General features: G+C 34.4%; 2 protein-coding genes across 4 annotated transcripts; both read right to left on the bottom strand.

The window, feature by feature from the left end:
• Window positions 1–442: 442 nt before the first annotated feature.
• Window positions 443–5258, bottom strand: LOC131167579 (protein NOI4). The gene is made up of 3 exons (XM_058126380.1): window positions 5165–5258; window positions 1917–2096; window positions 443–756 (listed from the first exon to the last, which is right to left on the bottom strand). Exons 1-3 carry the CDS (start codon window positions 5168–5170, stop codon window positions 715–717), a joined length of 228 nt encoding a protein of 75 aa, XP_057982363.1. The 5' UTR covers window positions 5171–5258; the 3' UTR covers window positions 443–714.
• A 4479-nt stretch (window positions 5259–9737) lies between these two features.
• On the bottom strand, window positions 9738–16941 carry LOC131167567 (pentatricopeptide repeat-containing protein At5g55840). Of its 3 annotated transcripts, none has more exons than XR_009140124.1 (4): window positions 16684–16941; window positions 13164–16582; window positions 12907–13030; window positions 9738–10525 (listed from the first exon to the last, which is right to left on the bottom strand). XR_009140124.1 is itself a non-coding variant. In XM_058126371.1 (2 exons), the coding sequence occupies exons 1-2, from the start codon at window positions 16847–16849 to the stop codon at window positions 13353–13355; spliced, it is 3396 nt and encodes a 1131-aa protein (XP_057982354.1). In that variant the 5' UTR covers window positions 16850–16939; the 3' UTR covers window positions 13054–13352. The 3 variants fall into 3 exon arrangements, 1 of the variants encoding a protein (XP_057982354.1); XR_009140123.1 differs by having other exon boundaries at window positions 9738–10511; window positions 16684–16937; XM_058126371.1 differs by lacking the exons at window positions 9738–10525; window positions 12907–13030 and having other exon boundaries at window positions 13054–16582; window positions 16684–16939.
• Between the last annotated feature and the right edge of the window lie 967 nt (window positions 16942–17908).

Below are 17908 nucleotides of genomic sequence, written 5' to 3'. Positions count from 1 at the left end.
CATATAACGGGTGCCAAACTAAGCTTTAAATACGACTCTTTTTTTTTTTTTTTGTGTAGATTAAATTCCTTTAATATTTTATTCTGTAAACCAAACACACCGTAGGAACTGCCATATCCCCGAGCGCCCCCTACATTCCCTCGTCTTTCTTGCATGCTATGTATATATATATATATATATGCAAGGATATTCTCTTGGAACGCAAGAATGAGGAAACTAGAGAAAAACTATAGCAAAACCAAACCCAAGGAGGCCTTGCTGCTTTGTCATTTTAGGTCACTTCCATAAGACCCAAGATGTAAACCTGAAGTTTTAGGCTTTAGGGGCTTGTGCAGAATGGCAGGAAAAACCAATATCAGTGGTGGTGGTGGTGTCAACAACTTCACACATTTGCAGATGAAAGCTCTAACTAGCTGCTATTTTCTACATTGAGGCGTGGAGAAAACAAAAATCACATCATTGATACATAAGGGGGCAAAATGTCAGACAGGCTCTACAGCTCATACCACAAGAAATGAAAGAGACAACTCAGCTCCTAATAACCCACGGTACAAAATACATACAACAATGTTTTTTTTTTCCCTCATTGCAGATTTACAACACACAAAATGGATTCCAGGATGACCCATCACAGCTCCCCTACTTTAATGGAGTCACTTACAGATGAGCATGATCTTCTATTACAGCTCTTACATGGGAGAGGGGCGGACCTTGTCAAGCTGCATCGGGTGTTTGCATGCAACAAAACCATTTTTTCTGCAAATCAGAGCATTTCCCATATCAAATGACAACAAAACATTTAGACTATGAAAAGAGGGCAAAAATAAATCAAATGATACTCCGGCAATAGGGTAAATCGCACCAGTGGTCCTTGAACCATAGCCAAAATTGCTCTTTCATCCTAACTTTATATTTTGGTTTCACTGACAATCTCAAGCTATTCAACTCATTACAATGTGGTCTTGAAATTGTACACAAGTAACGACCTTTGGGGTTTCTGTTATCAACCTAACGAGTGCCTTCTCAACAACTAACACCCAAAAGCAGATGCATGAAAGCACTCCCATAAGCAAGGCACATACACTTGCATTTGGCTTGTTAACAATACAATTACATATTTGTGTTTGGAGAGCATTTGGGGTGCTTCCCAGTTTTCCTTTTTTTTGGAATTTTTTTGTTAATTAGGTCCTGAATAGGGTGCCTTTTTTAGGAGGAGGGGGGGGGGGGGGGGGAGGTCGAGGTGGTGGCGGCAGAAGCATTTGCTATATGTGTAATTTATTAGCGCAACAAATTAAAGTTCAGGAACAATAATTCTTCGGTGACAGTAAAAGACCACAACTGCAATTAACCCTGATTTGTCGGTAATTTTAATTTGGATTCACCACCATTTACAAGTATATATCATGCAAATATGCATTTTCCAAATGAAAAATAAACTTGAGACAGCTATGAAAATTGCAGCTAAGATGATAACATCAATAATGGGTTGCCAACATTAGTTTGGCAGTCAACGAACACTGAGCTCTCCACAAGAAAATGATGGTAGCGATTTCAGATTTCCATCCCACAGCTCTCCAAGGGAGCATAGCAAGCAAAATTGAGATGACACTACCAAATATATTTTTCTTTCCCTCTACAATGTGTCAACTCTTGGCCAGCAACCTTAACAGTTGGATGGCTTTGGATTGTTTTAATATATTAACTAACTACAAAAAAATATCCACTGGATAATCCTCCAGGTGGAGAGAGGTAAGTAAAATAGGCATATAGCTGAAGCCAGCACTGTTAATATTTAAGCAAACTGCTAATAAATGATGGCCAATAACAGACAGCTATCTGCTGTCTTAGAACCACAACTATAGGGGGAAAAAGTTCACAGATGCAAGAGCATCAGCAAGAAAACAGAGAACACTTACAGCCGGAGGCTTTCCAGGATCCACTCCTTGTTTAATATTATCCCCCTTTGTTGGCGAGTCCGGTTTGCCACCTGCCTTTTTCTCATCTCTAGCCTTATTAAAAATCACAGTAAAACCATCAGCCGAGGCAGGATCATTGACATCCCATTCACCAAACTTTGGCAATGGCTGACCTTTGTCCTGTTTATGAAAAAAGATCAAAACTAAATTTTAAATAAAGAAATGGATTCTGCTGGCTGTCTAAGGAGAGCAGCAATGTATTAAAATAATCAAGAAATTGAATTGCAAGTAAAGTCCACTTAATTACTCAAATCTGCGCTTACTTCACAAAAATAAAAATAAAATAAATATAGAAGCAAAACTTAACTCAGCCAGAATAAGGGAAAACAAAGGGGAAATAATTTTATCTTCACTGCAACTGATCGGTCTTTCACAATTTAATTTTCTATCATGGAATCAAGCATGTCAGAGACAGACAACCAGATAATAAAGTGATCACAAGCTGCAGAGTGTTCAACACAAGAAAAATATGCAAAATGCTCAGAAAGTAATACTACTCTTGAAGAAAGATGGTGTCACTACATTTGTTTCAACAAAGATGATGAACGGTAAACTATAACCGACTGCCTAATTACTTTCTCACATAATCAACAACTGCAGATGAATGCTAAGCAGCATCCATTCGGCATTCATAATAATAAGGATCACCAAACCAAGGTATAACCATTAGAAAATTAGGATCATAAACCACATTGTTTGAGGGCAAGAAGCTTAGATTGCAATCATAAATTTAAATGATATAGCAAAATATAAAGACTTTTGCTAACCAATGAGGCAAGCTTAAGGCATGAATAACAATTTAAAAAAAAAAAATGAAAATAAATAAAAGAAATTAATGTCATGTGAATGAAAGGACGAAAGAAGTGATGGACACAAACATAAAGAATAAATTACATGCAAATCATAGCTCATCTGTAGTGATGTTAAAAGCCAAAAAGAAAAAAGAAGAAAATCCCAATAAAACAAGTGTGTGCGCACCAAAATGATGCAATATTCCACAGAAATTATATAAAAGTAGCCATATCATTCTTATCTTAACAGTTAGACCTAACAATCATATGGTTAAAATCAAGACTCAGTTGCCACCACCACAAAGCCTTTCAATGTAGTCATTGATCTAGGTGGGGGCAACACAAGAATATTCTCCTAAATTTTTTATTACTAATGATATTATTCTAGAGTTCATATCTAATATGTACCAGATTAAGTGAAGGGAAGCAACACACAGCTGGCCATCATTGAACCACCAGTTCATATATCCAAAACAAATAGAGTGGATCAAAAGAGTAATTTATTGGGGAAAAAGCAAAGGTAGGATAAAAAAAAATGAACCATAGGGGAACTTTGATATTTAATATTTTAATGTTACATATTATGTCTTAATACAAATTTGAACTTAGCATCCCTCCTGGTCCATTGTAACCAAATTGGCAACAAATCCAACCCAGTATTGGTCATCCTTGTTTAAATCTGCATATGCCACTGCATGCTTTTGGGCTGAGAAATTGGTATTCAAGAAAATCAGCAAAAAAAGCCTAACATCCATCAAGGTTTTACACAAGTTATTTTCAGTATAACTTCCTGTCCTTCCGAATGTGAAAAGAAATTAGCCAAATTGCAGCCTAGGAAGAAAATTGCATCATAATATTATGTAGATACATTTTTCATTGACAGAAAAAATCATATATCCGTACCTTCCTTGCCCCTACCCAGCTTATTGAAAATATAAGGGTGTCCATTCAAAAATTTTATAGAACAATAAAATAAGTCAAATAGATAAAAATTAGATAAAGGTACCAAATGACATCTTATATCTCTGCAAAAGATAGTAGATAAAAATCTCAAACTAACGTCTAAATGCTGTTGAGTACAAATACCAAATTTAGCGGAACATGTAGCAGTCAACCATTTGACCAGACTGATCCTGTCAAGAACCCTTGAAAACCAGAGCAAAATTTAGGAAATAAACTATTGCCTTATGCTCCATGCCTATTAACATACCAACCTCACCAATCTAGGTATGACAATTCTCATTAAATAGTCTTTTGTTAAAAGAAGAAGAAGGATATATAAATAAAAGAAGTCAAGCAACTGGGTAATAAACTATTTGAGTTATATGCCATGCTTGCAAACAATCTTGCAAAAACCATGGGCAAAGACTCTACATTTTAGTGGTGGGGGTTTTTTTTTTTTTAAAATAGTATACAATATTTTAACTGTTCAGCATATTTTATTGTGTTTGACCCCTTTGTCCCCAATAAACCATTCCTTCCAACCACCCAACTAGTCTTGAATCTACACATTGCTGATTTTTTCCATCTATGGAAGCTGGATAGTCAACAATATGTTGCATTCCTTCCCCAACATAGTGTCTATTAAATATTAGTAATGAAAATGTACAGATAATGAAAAAATATATATATGTCAACATTGCTGTTCTTCCCCCTTTCACTAAAAAACCGGTGGTAACAGCAGCAGCAGCGGCAGCAATAAACAAAGAAGAAGGAGATGATGATGATGATGATGAAGGTGATGATGATAATGATGAGAAGTGAGCAAGTCAATGTTAGGCGGACCCAACCCAACTGGAACGAACAAACATTTGGGTTTTCAATATCTAAAATGTGAGTGGACAATAAATTATATTTAATTTGTAATGGAAAATAAAGCAAACAAAAAACACAAACCATAAAACTAGAAAAATCCAACACATTCATTAAAGAAAATGAAATAACGCAAACAAACACAGCTGATCAAAATAGGGGGAAAATGGAACCATCGAAAACTTAAACTTTGCAAGCAAAAAGAAATGAACTCATTTAGTACACTAGCGTAGAAACAAAGTACAGTTTATGAAACTACACAAACTGAAATTAAGAAAAGCCACAAACTCAGTCCCATCTAATCTCAATAGATGTCAAGCAGCTCATTGTGTTGCAATCCAGAAAATTATATTTCTAAAAAAATATAAAGAAAGCAATATAGTCAAACAACTGATTCCATACGCAATTCGAGCTCCAAAAAACAAAGATCAACAGCTAAGTCCAGTACAAGATTGAGTCAAAAAACAAACTCATGCTCCAACCGATCGAGAGCTATGCAAAAATCAAGCTAAACCACGAACCGTAGAAATCAGATAAAATTAGCAATCGGAGATTAGAGATATACATAGAGATTCGGTATCGTACCGTCATGAATTCAAAGGAGATAGTCCTTGGCCTTGGGAAAGTAATCAGTAAGAACACAGCAATAAAGGAGGAGAGAGAGAGAGAGAGATGGAGAGCGCAGAAAAGCGAGAGAAGCGTATATAAAGGAATCGAAAGTGGGCTTGGGCCTCCAATGTGAACGAAAGAAGGGCCTAGCCCACTTTCAAACTCAGTAGGTTGGGCCCATTAAATTTATCAGGCCCAGTGACTAGTTGTATGCTTGACTGAATAGGTAGACTTAAACAAAATAATAGACTTCCGTTTACCTAACTAAATTCAAAATGTTTAAATCGATTCATACTAATCTTTTATCATACAAGTCAAATATTATTTAGAAAAAAAATATTATTTGCTATTAAACCAGTGGAATCAATTACATCCGATACATATCCATTAGTCTATTAAGAAAAAGATTTTAGCTTATTTGCTAATTACCCAGTACTACTATTCAACTAACGTAATTTCCAAGCTCATCTGCAGCTATCTAATGTAAGATTACAATGAACCAAAATTAGAGATTTAGACAGTTGGACTTTACGTCCCATGTGGTCACAACTCATAGACCTCATGGATCATCTAATCTAAATTATCATCAAAGAATATGAATTGTTAATCATAATCTACATAAATTATTCAATTCGCTTGGTCAAATCTAGAACAAAAGTAATCGTACATGACACGATGAATATAAAATTTTAATAAATTTAAAATTTAAACTTACTAATTCTCAGTGCTTTACGAGTTCAATTTATTTCGCTAGTTCAATCAGTTGGGTTTAATTAGTAAAACTCATCATTGATTTTATGCTTATTTTTTACGAGCATTAAAATTTACGCATGATAGAACAAGTAAGTTTTCCATACTACCTATAACAATAAAATACATATAATGAATAATCTTAATAGATTTTAAATGAAAATAAAATAAAAATATATTTTTTTTGTTAAGCTTTGTATATGACCAATTTCTATGAAATCTTATTTTGGAGTAAAATAAAATTAAAATCTATTTAATTTTCAAAATCATTGGAAATACAATGCAAATACTTTATTATTTTTTAAAGAACATCCATGTCGCATAATTCTACGTGACGTGGATGGGCCATGGCCCATGTCTGCTGAGGTGGCAAAGAGAAATGCTGGGCCACGTGGAAGCCTTGTTAACGGCTCTTGCTTGTATTTGAAATGACGAAAAAACAAATGCCACTTTCATTATTATTATTATTAGACATAAATGTGCTTGTAATATAAGTTTAATTTTCAAAACATTAGAAATACAATGCAAATACTTTATTATTTTTTAAAGAATATCCATGTCACATCATTCTAGGGGCGTGACATGGACGGGCCGTGGCCCATGTCTGCTGAGGTGGCAAACACTGAGGGAGAAATGCTGGGCTAGATGGAGGCCTAGTTAACGACTCTTGCTTTGGTTTGAAATGACAAAAAACAAATACCACTTCCGAGTTTTTTACCAAAATATTATTAAAAAAAATCAAAAAACACAAATATGTAGGAAATTAAAAAAATTTACATAAATATACCAACCGACTTTCCAAAAGTCGATTTGGGCTTTTAAAAAAAAAAAAAAAAAGTTAGCCGTAATTCTTGACTTCCAAAATAAAGAATTGACTTTCCAAAAGTAAGTTTGGGCTTAAAAAAAAAAAAAAAAAATCAGCCGCAATTCTTAACTATCAAAATAAAAAATAAAAAAAAAATTGAGAACCTACTTTTCAAAAGTCACCTCCCAAAAACCAAATCTCAACCCCCCACCCAAAATCAAATAATAAAATATATATTAATTTTAATTTAAATAATAATAAAATATATTATTTTTAAAATTTTAAGATTTAAATAAAAATTTGTAAATAAAAAAAATATTTTTTACTGTCATTTAATATAAAAAATATTTTCTACTTTTTAGTTATTTTTCAAATGAATTAAAAAAAGTAAATTAATTTTTTAATTTCAAAATATTATATAGAAATGAATACAATAACAAAAAAATTGAAATAATTTACTTTTGAGAATAATAAGACAAAAATAACATCTTACTTTCTAATTACATAAAAAAATTATTTAAAAAAACTAACTTCCATTTTTTTTTCCCTAAAATAGAAAATTTGTTTCTAATTTTAATTAATCTTTCCTTTTTTCCGCTATTCTACTTTTCTTTCGAACTAAATAGGACCAATGTACTACAATGGAATCTATCATTTCTTCTACCAGCACAGCCCAAAGGGAACTGTGTGGGGCAACATCATTTGGGCTCATTCCATCTCCAAGAACCTCATCAACTGGGTCGCCCTTGACCCAACCATTTACCCATCCAAGCCTTCCGACATAAATGGGTGTTGGTCCGAATTTGCCACCATCCTTCCGGGCAACAAACCCGTCATCCTCTACACTAGACTCGACCCTTAGAACAGACAGTTCCAAAACTATGTCGTACCCACCAACCTATCCGACCCGCATCTCCGTGAATGGATCAAACCCGACAACAACCCCCTTGTGGTTCCCATCCTGAACATGAACACAAGCGCGTTCCGTGACCCGACCACGGGCTAGATCGGGTGAGACGAGCATTGGAGAATGGTCGTTGGCAGCTGAAAGAAGCACCGGGGAATGACCTACTTGTACCAAAGCAGAGATTTCGTGAATTAGGTCAAGGCGAAATACCTACTCCACTATACTCCGAAAATCGAAATGTGGGAATACCTGAATTTTTACCCAGTTGTGGTGCACGGGCGGCACTGGTTGAACACATTGGTGATGGAAGAACATGTGAAACACGTGTTATAATTTTTTTATTTCATTACATTTTTCTTCCATTCCATTATTTCATTCTAATTGTTTTTTGTGCCTAGATTTTTGTGCAAGTTTTTTGTTTTGTTTTGTTTTGTTTTTTTAATCCAAACTGACTTTTGAAAAGTCAGTTAGGTAAGAAATATTTTTAAAATTTTCCTATATAAAATATACATCAAATAATATGTTAAATAAATTTTCCATTCTTAATTATATATTAAATAAATTTTTTATGTAATTAGGAAGTAAAATGTCATTTTTTTTCTTAATATTCCCAAAAGTAAATTATTTCAAATTTTTTTTGTTATTGTATTCATTTTTATATAATTTTTTGAAATTAAAAAATTAACTTACTTTTTTTTAATTCATTTGAATAATAAATAAAATATAAAAAATATTTTTGTATTAAATGACACTTAAAAATATATTTTTTATGTACAAATTTTTATTTAAATCTTAAAATTTTAAAAATAATATATCTTTTATTATTATTTAAATTAAAAATAATATATATTTTATTATTTGATTTTGGGTGGAAGGTTGGGATTTGGTTTTTGGGGGGGTGACTTTTGAAAAGTAGGTTCTTAATTTTTATTTTTTATTTTGATAGTAAGAATTGTGGCTGAAATTTTTTTTTTTTTTTTTAAAGCCCAAACCGACTTTTGTAAAGTCGGTTCTATTTTGAAAGTCAAGAATTGTGGCTAACTTTTTTTTTTTTTTTTTAAAGCCCAAATCGACTTTTGGAAAGTCGGTTGGGTACATTTATGTAAAATTTTCCAATTTCCTACATATTTGTGTTTTTTGATTTTTTTTTTATAATATTTTGGTAAAAAACTCTACCAGTTTCATTATTATTATAAGATATAAATGTCACGTGACATGTGCATGTGCATGTGCATGTGTATTATTGGTTTTTTAGTTTGGTTCGATATTTGGTTTTGGCTAAAATCAAAATAAACCGGACGAATTATACTCCTAAATAAAGAATAATTTTTATTTATTTATTTACCCTTTGGGTACTAAAAAATTTACAAATAATTAAAAAGGAATGAATGTCACTGCAACCAATATTGATGATTGCAGCAATAAGACAAGAGAGAGGGACAAAAAGTCGCAACAAAAAGAAAAAGATGGAAAGACTAAAATGCAGCATTAAAAAAAAAACACAGAACATGGGCTCATATGAATGAACAGAAAAAAAGTATAGCCAACCAAAATAATTGGATTGAAGGATTTGTTGGGCTTATGTCTTTATTTTTGGATTTTGTAGCCGAAATTTTTTTTTTTTTTGGTTCGGTGGGGCATTCGGATTCGAATTAGCATTTTTTATTTTTGTACTTTAGATTTGTACATTTGTCATATCTAACTTCTATCGCTGGTTTATAAATTTTACTTTTGCAATTTAAGGCTTGGATCAAAGATTGTGAGAGAAAAAAATAATAATAATAATAATAATAATAATAATAAAGAAATTCATTTTTCATGTCATTTCAATCTCAAATACAACAAAGGATAAAAAATTATTGAGTGCGATTAAAAAAATAATTTAACAGTCAATGACCTTTAAAAAGAAAAAATGTTCGCCGCTATGCTAAACATTTTATTTTTATTTTTATTTTCTTTGACAAGAAAATATGTAGTTTTCCATATTTTCTTTTTATTTCTTGTTCCAAACAAAGTCTAAAGGAATTGGAAGGGGGCAAAAGAGTCTCATTGATGCAGCATGTGGTAGAAAACATGAGAAGGTGGGATGCTCAAGAATAATCCAAAGTAAATTATCGCAAAAATGTCTCTGCTTAACACTGCTAGATTCTGTCTGCCATGCCAACAACACAGCATAATCTTTTCTTAAACAGAAAACCCAAAACAAAGGGCCACTATGTACAATTTTTCAACACACTACTCCCCATGCCTCCTTTTAGCTGGTGCAGACCAAAGAGGTTGATTCATATTTCAGGCACACGGTAACTTGCTTTTCTGCCACCATTCGCCTATTTTTTAAGCTGCTTCAGGGATCATGACAAGTTCAAGCAAGGCATAAGCATGAAAGCCTCAGGGTTCAAAAGGGTCAGAAACACAGGAGAAAGATGCTCTTTATTAAGGCATGTGTGGGGCTAAGAGTGTGCGCGAGAGGAGGAGGAGGAGGGAGAGAGGGGAGCCGAGTGAGAAATTCTTCGGTGTGCCTGTTGTAGTGAGGCAGAGTTATGCCCATTACTTATCCACCATTCCTTTGCGTGATCCATCGGGTGGATAAGTGCCCATCATAGATCCACATCACTATAGAAGATGCAACAATTTCTGGAGTAAAAATCCTTTTTAGCAAATTTACTCAGACTGGAGAACCTACAGAAGTGGCATTGGTGTGCCATCGGTATATCCTGACAGTGATTAACAAGCCATGGAATCATGATTGTCTGAAAATTCTGAGCCTCCAATGGAATAGAAATGAAGCATGTTTCAACTGTCAAGTGCTCATTCCACCTGCACTAGGGTGGTTGCTTCATGTTCTACAACTGTGTCGGGTCCTGAAAAACAAGGACTAAATCAAACTCAAGATGCACCTTTGCAGTAATAAAATATCATTGATTTTGAATTCAAGCTTTAAATGAGGTTGCATTTGAACATTGAGGAACCCAAACATTCTCAATTTTGCTCCACTTAAAATTTGAAACAAGTCAGTTTTCTGTCAATAACACATGCATGTTACTGAACAAATATTTTGCCGAGGCTTTTTTATAACTAATAACTGAGTCTTTGACTTGAGTGCCCAAAACATAACCCCTTCATCCAAAGATATAACATAACGGTCTGGTCAGTATCCAGTATTCAATATCCTGCATTCCTCCAGAGGGGAAAAATAATTCTTGAAGATTTTTTAAGTATTTCTTTGCACCTCATACCAAATGGTGAATGATTAATAGGCAACATGCGATATCTAAGGTAAGGCTTGGCAGTTGGCACTAGTCGGAAAACAAAAATGATTGATGCTTTTGTCAATTGCAAATTTGCAGGAACTGCAGGTCAAAATATTCAAATATGACAATCATGCAGCAGATGAACGAGGCAAAATCATATTGAAACAAACATCATGCAAAAACATTGATCACTTCTTTAATTTATTTTCTATTTTGCCAAAACAAATCTTTGATGAGATGGGAATTTATTATAGAAAAGTTCAGGAATAGGAGTTTAGCATTAAATATTGCTCCATTCCAGCATTCATTACCAATTCATATGGTAAAAGTAGTGGCAAATTCAATGTACATCTAATGACTTCTGTGTTCTTGTTCAATTTTTATTTTTCAAATCAATTTGCAAGAGATTTCCATGCTCCGTCTTACTTTACATAAAATCTGACACCACACATTGTTATTACATTTCTCATTTGAATCCAACCTGGGCATTCGGGAAATCAAGTCCGGCAAGTAGATGCCTGTATATAAAGAGCCACTTCTTTACAACATTTATCTCGAAAGATACTTGAAATCAGTTGATCGAAGTTAATTCAGGTTCTCTAAGGAAAATGAATAGGGGGCAGCCAAGGGAGAGCTTAGGGCAAACTAGTATTTTAGAGGTTGTTGCACTAGGGGTCCCAGAGATAGACAGATCCAACCAGGCCCCTCTGTTATCAAAACACACACATCCTTAACATAAAATGTGCTTAAATAAGTTCTAGTACCCAAACGAAAATTCATCCCTAACCAAAGAGAATAATGCTGACTTTAATGGCAAAGAAGATACGAGGGGGAAAAACACAAAACAAACTAAAAATATTAGGAAGGAGATGGAGCAGTTATAGTAGGATTTCAACAGTTTCGCCTTCCTAGAATTACTTAACAATTGAATGGGGCAATGGAAACTCATGGAATGCATTTGTTTCAATTGGAATTCAAATAGAGTCCAGGTTCATCCGTCCAAAAAATTACAGAAGTGAAAAAGGTTTTAAAATGCTCAACCACTTGCACTCACAGATGAAACTTGAAAGGAAATACAAGCATGTACCAGTTAAGTGAAATATTTTCAATACTGGGCAACAACCAGTCCCATGGAGAGTTGGAGATTCTATCTCAGATGGCTTCAAGTTTGAAAATAAGAAGGCTACTGATGCAGAGATGATCTAATAATGTGACTATCAATGTGTTTGTCATCATCTTTATGTCCCAATCTGGCTGTATTTTATTATCTACTATACATTTCTTTTTATCTTGTCAGTCGTTTATGTCATATTCAATAGGGCTTTGGTGTCTAGATATTTATTTTAGAAGTCGTGTAACTCTTCAGGTCCTTCAGGGTGTTTTGGCACTTTCATGTTTTAATTTCTCCAGGACAGATTTGCAGCACAGAGATTAAGTCTGAATGAAGGACCTGGAGGGATTATTTGCAAGGAAGCTCAAGAATCTCTTAAAAGGGTTTTTCCAATTTGTATTAGGACAGTTTTTGGGTGAATTGAAGATACTTTCAGCCTGCTACAGTAGGCTTCTTCCTCTCCTTTTTTCTTGAGGATTGAAGCATCAATGTTGTAGCCGTCTATCCTTCCTTCTTATCTTCTAGGTTTTCTTTACATTCATAGGTGGTTTGCATCAATTACATAATAATCTTTTCAAGTGTTCGGGAATTCCTTTCAAAGGGTTCCAAAACTTGTGTTAAAAATATTAAAACCTGAGAATTGAAATATCTTAAAACCAAAAAGGGCCCTTAACTATCCAAAACTTTCTTATATCAAATGAAAGAATCTTAAAAAATATTCCCTTCATTTGTTGTTTTGGGAGGGGATGGGGCTGGGGAAGGTGGTGAAACCCAAAGCATACAAAAATAAAAGGATCAATAACAACAGAAATGTAAACAATGTAGCTGACTTATGCATCACGAATGAACACTTGTGCTTTTACTACTAAGAACCAGTTCCTGGAGCATACTCACAGTGCCTCAATTCACTTCAGAATATAAAAAATTGAAGCTCTTCCTTCCAGTAAGTCCAGGGTTTTTCTATTCCCACAATACCCATGAATGAACAGCATGAATCAAATAGTAATGAACTTTTAACCTGAGGCACAAAAAGAAAACGCATAATTTACAAGGGTATAGATAATTAGATAAATATAAAAAAGAAAAAAAGTTCAAAGTTAACTAAGTGGAAAAAAAAAAAAAGCATATTACAGATGAACCACATAGTGTACCTTCTGCTTCAAGCTATTAAAATGTACCCAACAGACCATGTGATAAGCTTTACAAAATTATTGAACAGTTGTAAGGTCATCTCAGCTTCATGTGCCTGTAGGCCACCAAAGGAGCGGCTTGCATTTAATGTTCCACGCTGTGGAATACCCACAGTGGGGCTCAGATTATCTCCTTTTTTTCCCTTCACATTATTTCCTTCTTTTGTGCCTTAAGAAATTCAATTTTTCCATGGCAACCATCAGTACCTTGTGCAATTGTTGGGTGCTGCCATCCCAAGATATCAATCCTCTGTCATGTAGATCCAACAAGAGCAATTGACCCTCATCAAGAATGTTTTTGGTACAAACAGCATCAATTAGAACAGCATAGGTGGTGGTATTAGCCCAGATACCCTTCTGCTTCATCTCCTCATATAATTCAAATGCAGCTACAACATCCTCATTGGCACACAAGCCTGTGATGAGAACATTGTAAGACACAACATCAAGCTTCACTCCACAACACTCCATTAGATCCCTCAATTTTAAAGCCTCCACAAGGTTAGCTTTCTTGCAGAAAATGTGCATCAGACTTGTGAAGGTGGCGTGAGTTGGAATGAGCTGTGCACGAAGCATACAATCAAGAACCAGCATTGCTTCCTCAATCTTTCCAGCTTTTACAAGGCCTCGAACCATAGCACTCTCGGCTACAACAGGGGGACAGACACCAAGTGCCTGCACCTCATCTTTTAGCTTGAATGCTCCTTTTATATCTCCTACTCTACACATACCGTTAATCAAAGTAATATATTGTGTATAATTAGGTCTTATTCCCTTTTCCAACATTTCATGGAAAACAGAATGAGATTCTCGGAAAGCATGTTTTCTGTTAAGTCCATCAATAATGTGACTGTAGGTGTCTCCATCAGGAAAAATTCCTAAAGAGTTCATAATGTCACACAGGTCAATGGCCATTGCCAACCGACCACGCTCACTGCACATGGCAATAAGCATGTTAAATGTTAAGCGATCAACTGCAACACCACCAACTAACATCTTCTTCAAAATTTTAACACCAATGTCCAGCATATCACACTTGCAGAGTCCAAGAATTAGAGAATGGCAAGTAACTCTGTCAGGCACAAAACCTTTCCTCACCATGTTTTTGTGTAATGTAAAGCATCTCAATAAATCTTTTCTCTTAGCATACCCATGTAACAGAATATTATAAGTAACTAAATTGGGGTACAAACTTCCGCTCCTCATCATGGAAAAGAATTTTTCCACATTCAATATTTGCCCCATCCTTGAGTAGCCATCAATGACTGCATTAAGTGAAATAGTATCAGGCTGTAAGCCCTTCTTTACCATCTCTTCATAGAAATAGAATGCTGCCTTTGGTTGGCCATCCTTGAAAAGAGCATCAATTAAACAGGTGTACATTACCTCGTTAGCAAACAAAGTTCCCCTTTCCATCACTTTTCCAAACAGAAGAATTGCAAGAACAATCTTGCCATTTCCACATAATCCAGTAAGCAGATTGGAATATGTGTATCTGTCAGGCAGCACATTTTTTCGGACCATCTCATCAAAAAGGGCCACTGCATCCTGTAAATTCCCTGATCTACAGGTTTCACCCAACAATGTGTTATAAACTACAGCATCTACACAACGAGGAATGTAGTGAAGTCTATTCAAGAACTTCTTAGCCTCCACTAAATGTCCACCTTTGCACAGGCTTTTTATTAGACTGCCATATGTGAAGAAACTTGGATGGTTACCCCATTCAATCATTTCATCAAAGAAGGAAAATGCCTTTAAACTATCACCAGCACTTCCATAGCCATTTATAACACAATCAAAAGTAATAGAGTTGGGAAATAAACCAACCCTACTCATGTGACACATAAAATATTCTGCCTCTTCTAGCTTTCCAACCCTAAAAAGAGAAGCAACCAGCGTGTTACATATGAAAAGACCTGCACTGTGGCCATTGCGATTCATAACTGCATAGCCTTTCAATGCTTCCATGATATTTCCCAGCTTGCAAGAATTGTAGATTAAAGTAGCATAAATGATGTGGTTTGGTAAGAGACCATCTTTATGCATCTTACATATCATCTCCTTTGCATTATTGATCATTCCAACTCTGCAGAAACCATTTATAAGCACAGAATATGTGATAACATCAGCATTCACACCATCCCTAAGCATATTATCAAGCAACTGTATGGCTTCATCAAGCATCCCATTTTTGCATAGACCATCCATCAACATTGTATAAGGAATACACCCAACAACTATACCACTCACCCTCATTTTCCCAAGTAGACAACTTGCCAAATCAAACTTGGCATGATTGCATAACCCATTCAAAAGAGCCCCATAACTAACTTCACTAGGACTCAATCCCACAGCTTTCATTCTATCCAAAAGTTTAAAAGCTTCTTCAAAATTACCACCCTGACAGTGCCCATCAATCAAGGAATTGTAAGTAACAGAATTTGGCAGAAGGTTGAAAGCTGACATCTCATCCAAAACCCGAGTAGCAACTTCAATCTTTCCCTCCTTAACAAATCCATTAATAAGGGTATTATAGGTCACTTCATTAGGGGTTATCATCTTCTTCCTCATCTTCTTCAAAAGTAAATAACCTTTGGAACTCCTCTTGTTTCTGCACAAATCATCAATAAACATGTTATAAGTACACACATCAGCTTTAATACCTTTGCAACTCATTCGATCAATGAGCTCAAAAGCTGCCTTGTACCTACCTTTCTTGCAATACCAATTGAGCAAAGTGTTGTAAGTAACAATAGTTGGAACATAACCGCTCTCTTCCATCTTCCTCAAGAGATAACCCGCTTTCTGGAGCTTCCCTTCCATGCAAAGAAAATTCAGCAGTATGTTAAAGGTAGCAACATTAGGGCAAATCCTCCCCTCTAGCATTTCCTTAAAAAATGTCCAAACTGACCCCTCCTCCTTCACCACCCCTGCTAGGATCATATTACAGGTTGAAACTGACGGTCTAAATCCTCGAAAACCCATCAAACGAAATGTCTCCACAGCACATTGAACCACTTCTTGGCGCAAGTAAACCCTAATCAAAAGGTCAAAAACTGAAGGGTTTGAATTGCAGAGAGGGTATGTGTCCATAAGGGCACCAAAAACAGAACTAGACCCAATAGCCGTACGAGAGAGACGCAGCAGAACAGATTTAGCAGAGTCATACATTCTAGCTCTAATGAGTATGTGAGCAGAGATGGAGAGTATGTGAATGAGGTGATTGTGTTCCAAACCAGGTTGGGCGATGACCCAGTTGAGGAATTTCAAAGCCAGCCTTCCATGAACTGGTCTGAGTGAAGCCAGCCTATACTCCATTAGATTGAGCGACTCCCAACGATCAATGGTGAGAATTGTGTAAATGCTGCTCTCCATATCTGAACCATTTGCAAATGTTTAAAAACATAAACAGAGGCTGAGACAGAGTAGAGAAAGAAGCACCGCAAATGACTGCGAGAGAGAGAGAGAGAGAGCATACCAGGTGTTTGTGTTTTGTTCCGTGCTCCGCTGTGATCATAACTTCTCAATCTTTTCCCGACACATTCCGAGAAACCCATGTGAGAAACCAATCTAAATTTGGATAATTTTCGGTAGAACAGAGGGAGTGCTTTGGTTGTCGAATGAATTAAACACGCAAACATCATTCAACTCATGTTATGTTCTTCATTGTCGCCTTTCATTCAATAAGACACCCGCTTTACCGCGGCGATTCAAATGTGAGCTTCAACTTCCGAGCCTCAATCGTCATGGGCATGTCTTTATTTATTTATGTATTTATTTTTACTTATTTAATTATTTTTTATTTTCAAAATATGACGTTCTCCTTTTTTGTTTTTAAAAATTCTTTTAAAATTACAAAAGAATTTATAAAATTTAAATTTTTTAATTAAAAGGACCTTCCACATGAAAAAATATATATATTTAACCTTAATAAAATGCCATTTTTTACTATTTATTTAATTGTATAAGTTGATTTAAGAAAACAATAATAATATAATAGATTAAGTTGGAAAAAGTTCAAATTAGCAAACACTTTAGTTACCAAATTTGCTGATAATAGTTTTGAAACCAACTAGTTAATAGTAGTATGACAAGATAATTTTATTATTATTTCAAATAAATTTTCTTAGACATATATGGAGAAAATTATAATTAATAATAAATTAAAAAATATCTAAATAACTATGATGGTACAAGATGTTTTTAAATTTGAACTTAAAATAATACTGAAAAAATATTTGTAATATAACTAAATGAACATATATATATATATATATATAATAAAACAAATAAAACATAATTTAATACTTTCATCTTTAAATAATCTATCAAAGATAGTATTAAAAAATATAAATCAATATTTTAAAATTCACATTTCATAAAGTAAAATTAGAGAGTTGAACATTAATATTTATATGTTTGAAAGGCAAATGCTAAATACATAAAAATAAAATAATTCAAATTTATGTTATTTGGTTGATCCCAATTCGAGTTAGTTCATTGGTTTTTCCTTGCTCCATTTGAATTGTTAGGCCCTTAAAAGTAGGTTGATTCTTGATTTGATTGGGTAAATTGAAGGAGTAAACCAATTCTCAAATCTAAGTTTCCATATTAAAATTTTAGAACACTTGAAATAAGTCATAGAAGCTTCTGTGCCCCAATTATACATAATTATATATTATAAACATTTCATTATTTTATAA

The sequence above is a fragment of the Malania oleifera genome, chromosome 1, assembly GCF_029873635.1.
Source record: "Malania oleifera isolate guangnan ecotype guangnan chromosome 1, ASM2987363v1, whole genome shotgun sequence".
Taxonomy (NCBI): Eukaryota; Viridiplantae; Streptophyta; class Magnoliopsida; order Santalales; family Ximeniaceae; genus Malania; species Malania oleifera.
This window is presented reverse-complemented; position numbering and strand designations above follow the sequence as displayed.

What these genes read in the sequence shown, in the direction of transcription:
- LOC131167579 (XM_058126380.1), bottom strand. An exon ending in ATCCTGGAAAGCCTCCGGCT is followed by an intron (nt 757 to 1,916) that starts GTAAGTGTTCTC and finishes TCTGATTTGCAG; the next exon opens with AAAAAATGGTTTTGTTGCAT.
- LOC131167567 (XM_058126371.1), bottom strand. Translation starts at nt 16,849, where the DNA reads ATGATGTTTGCGTGTTTAATTCATTCGACAACCAAAGCACTCCCTCTG. An exon ending in GAACAAAACACAAACACCTG is followed by an intron (nt 16,583 to 16,683) that starts GTATGCTCTCTC and finishes CAAATGGTTCAG; the next exon opens with ATATGGAGAGCAGCATTTAC.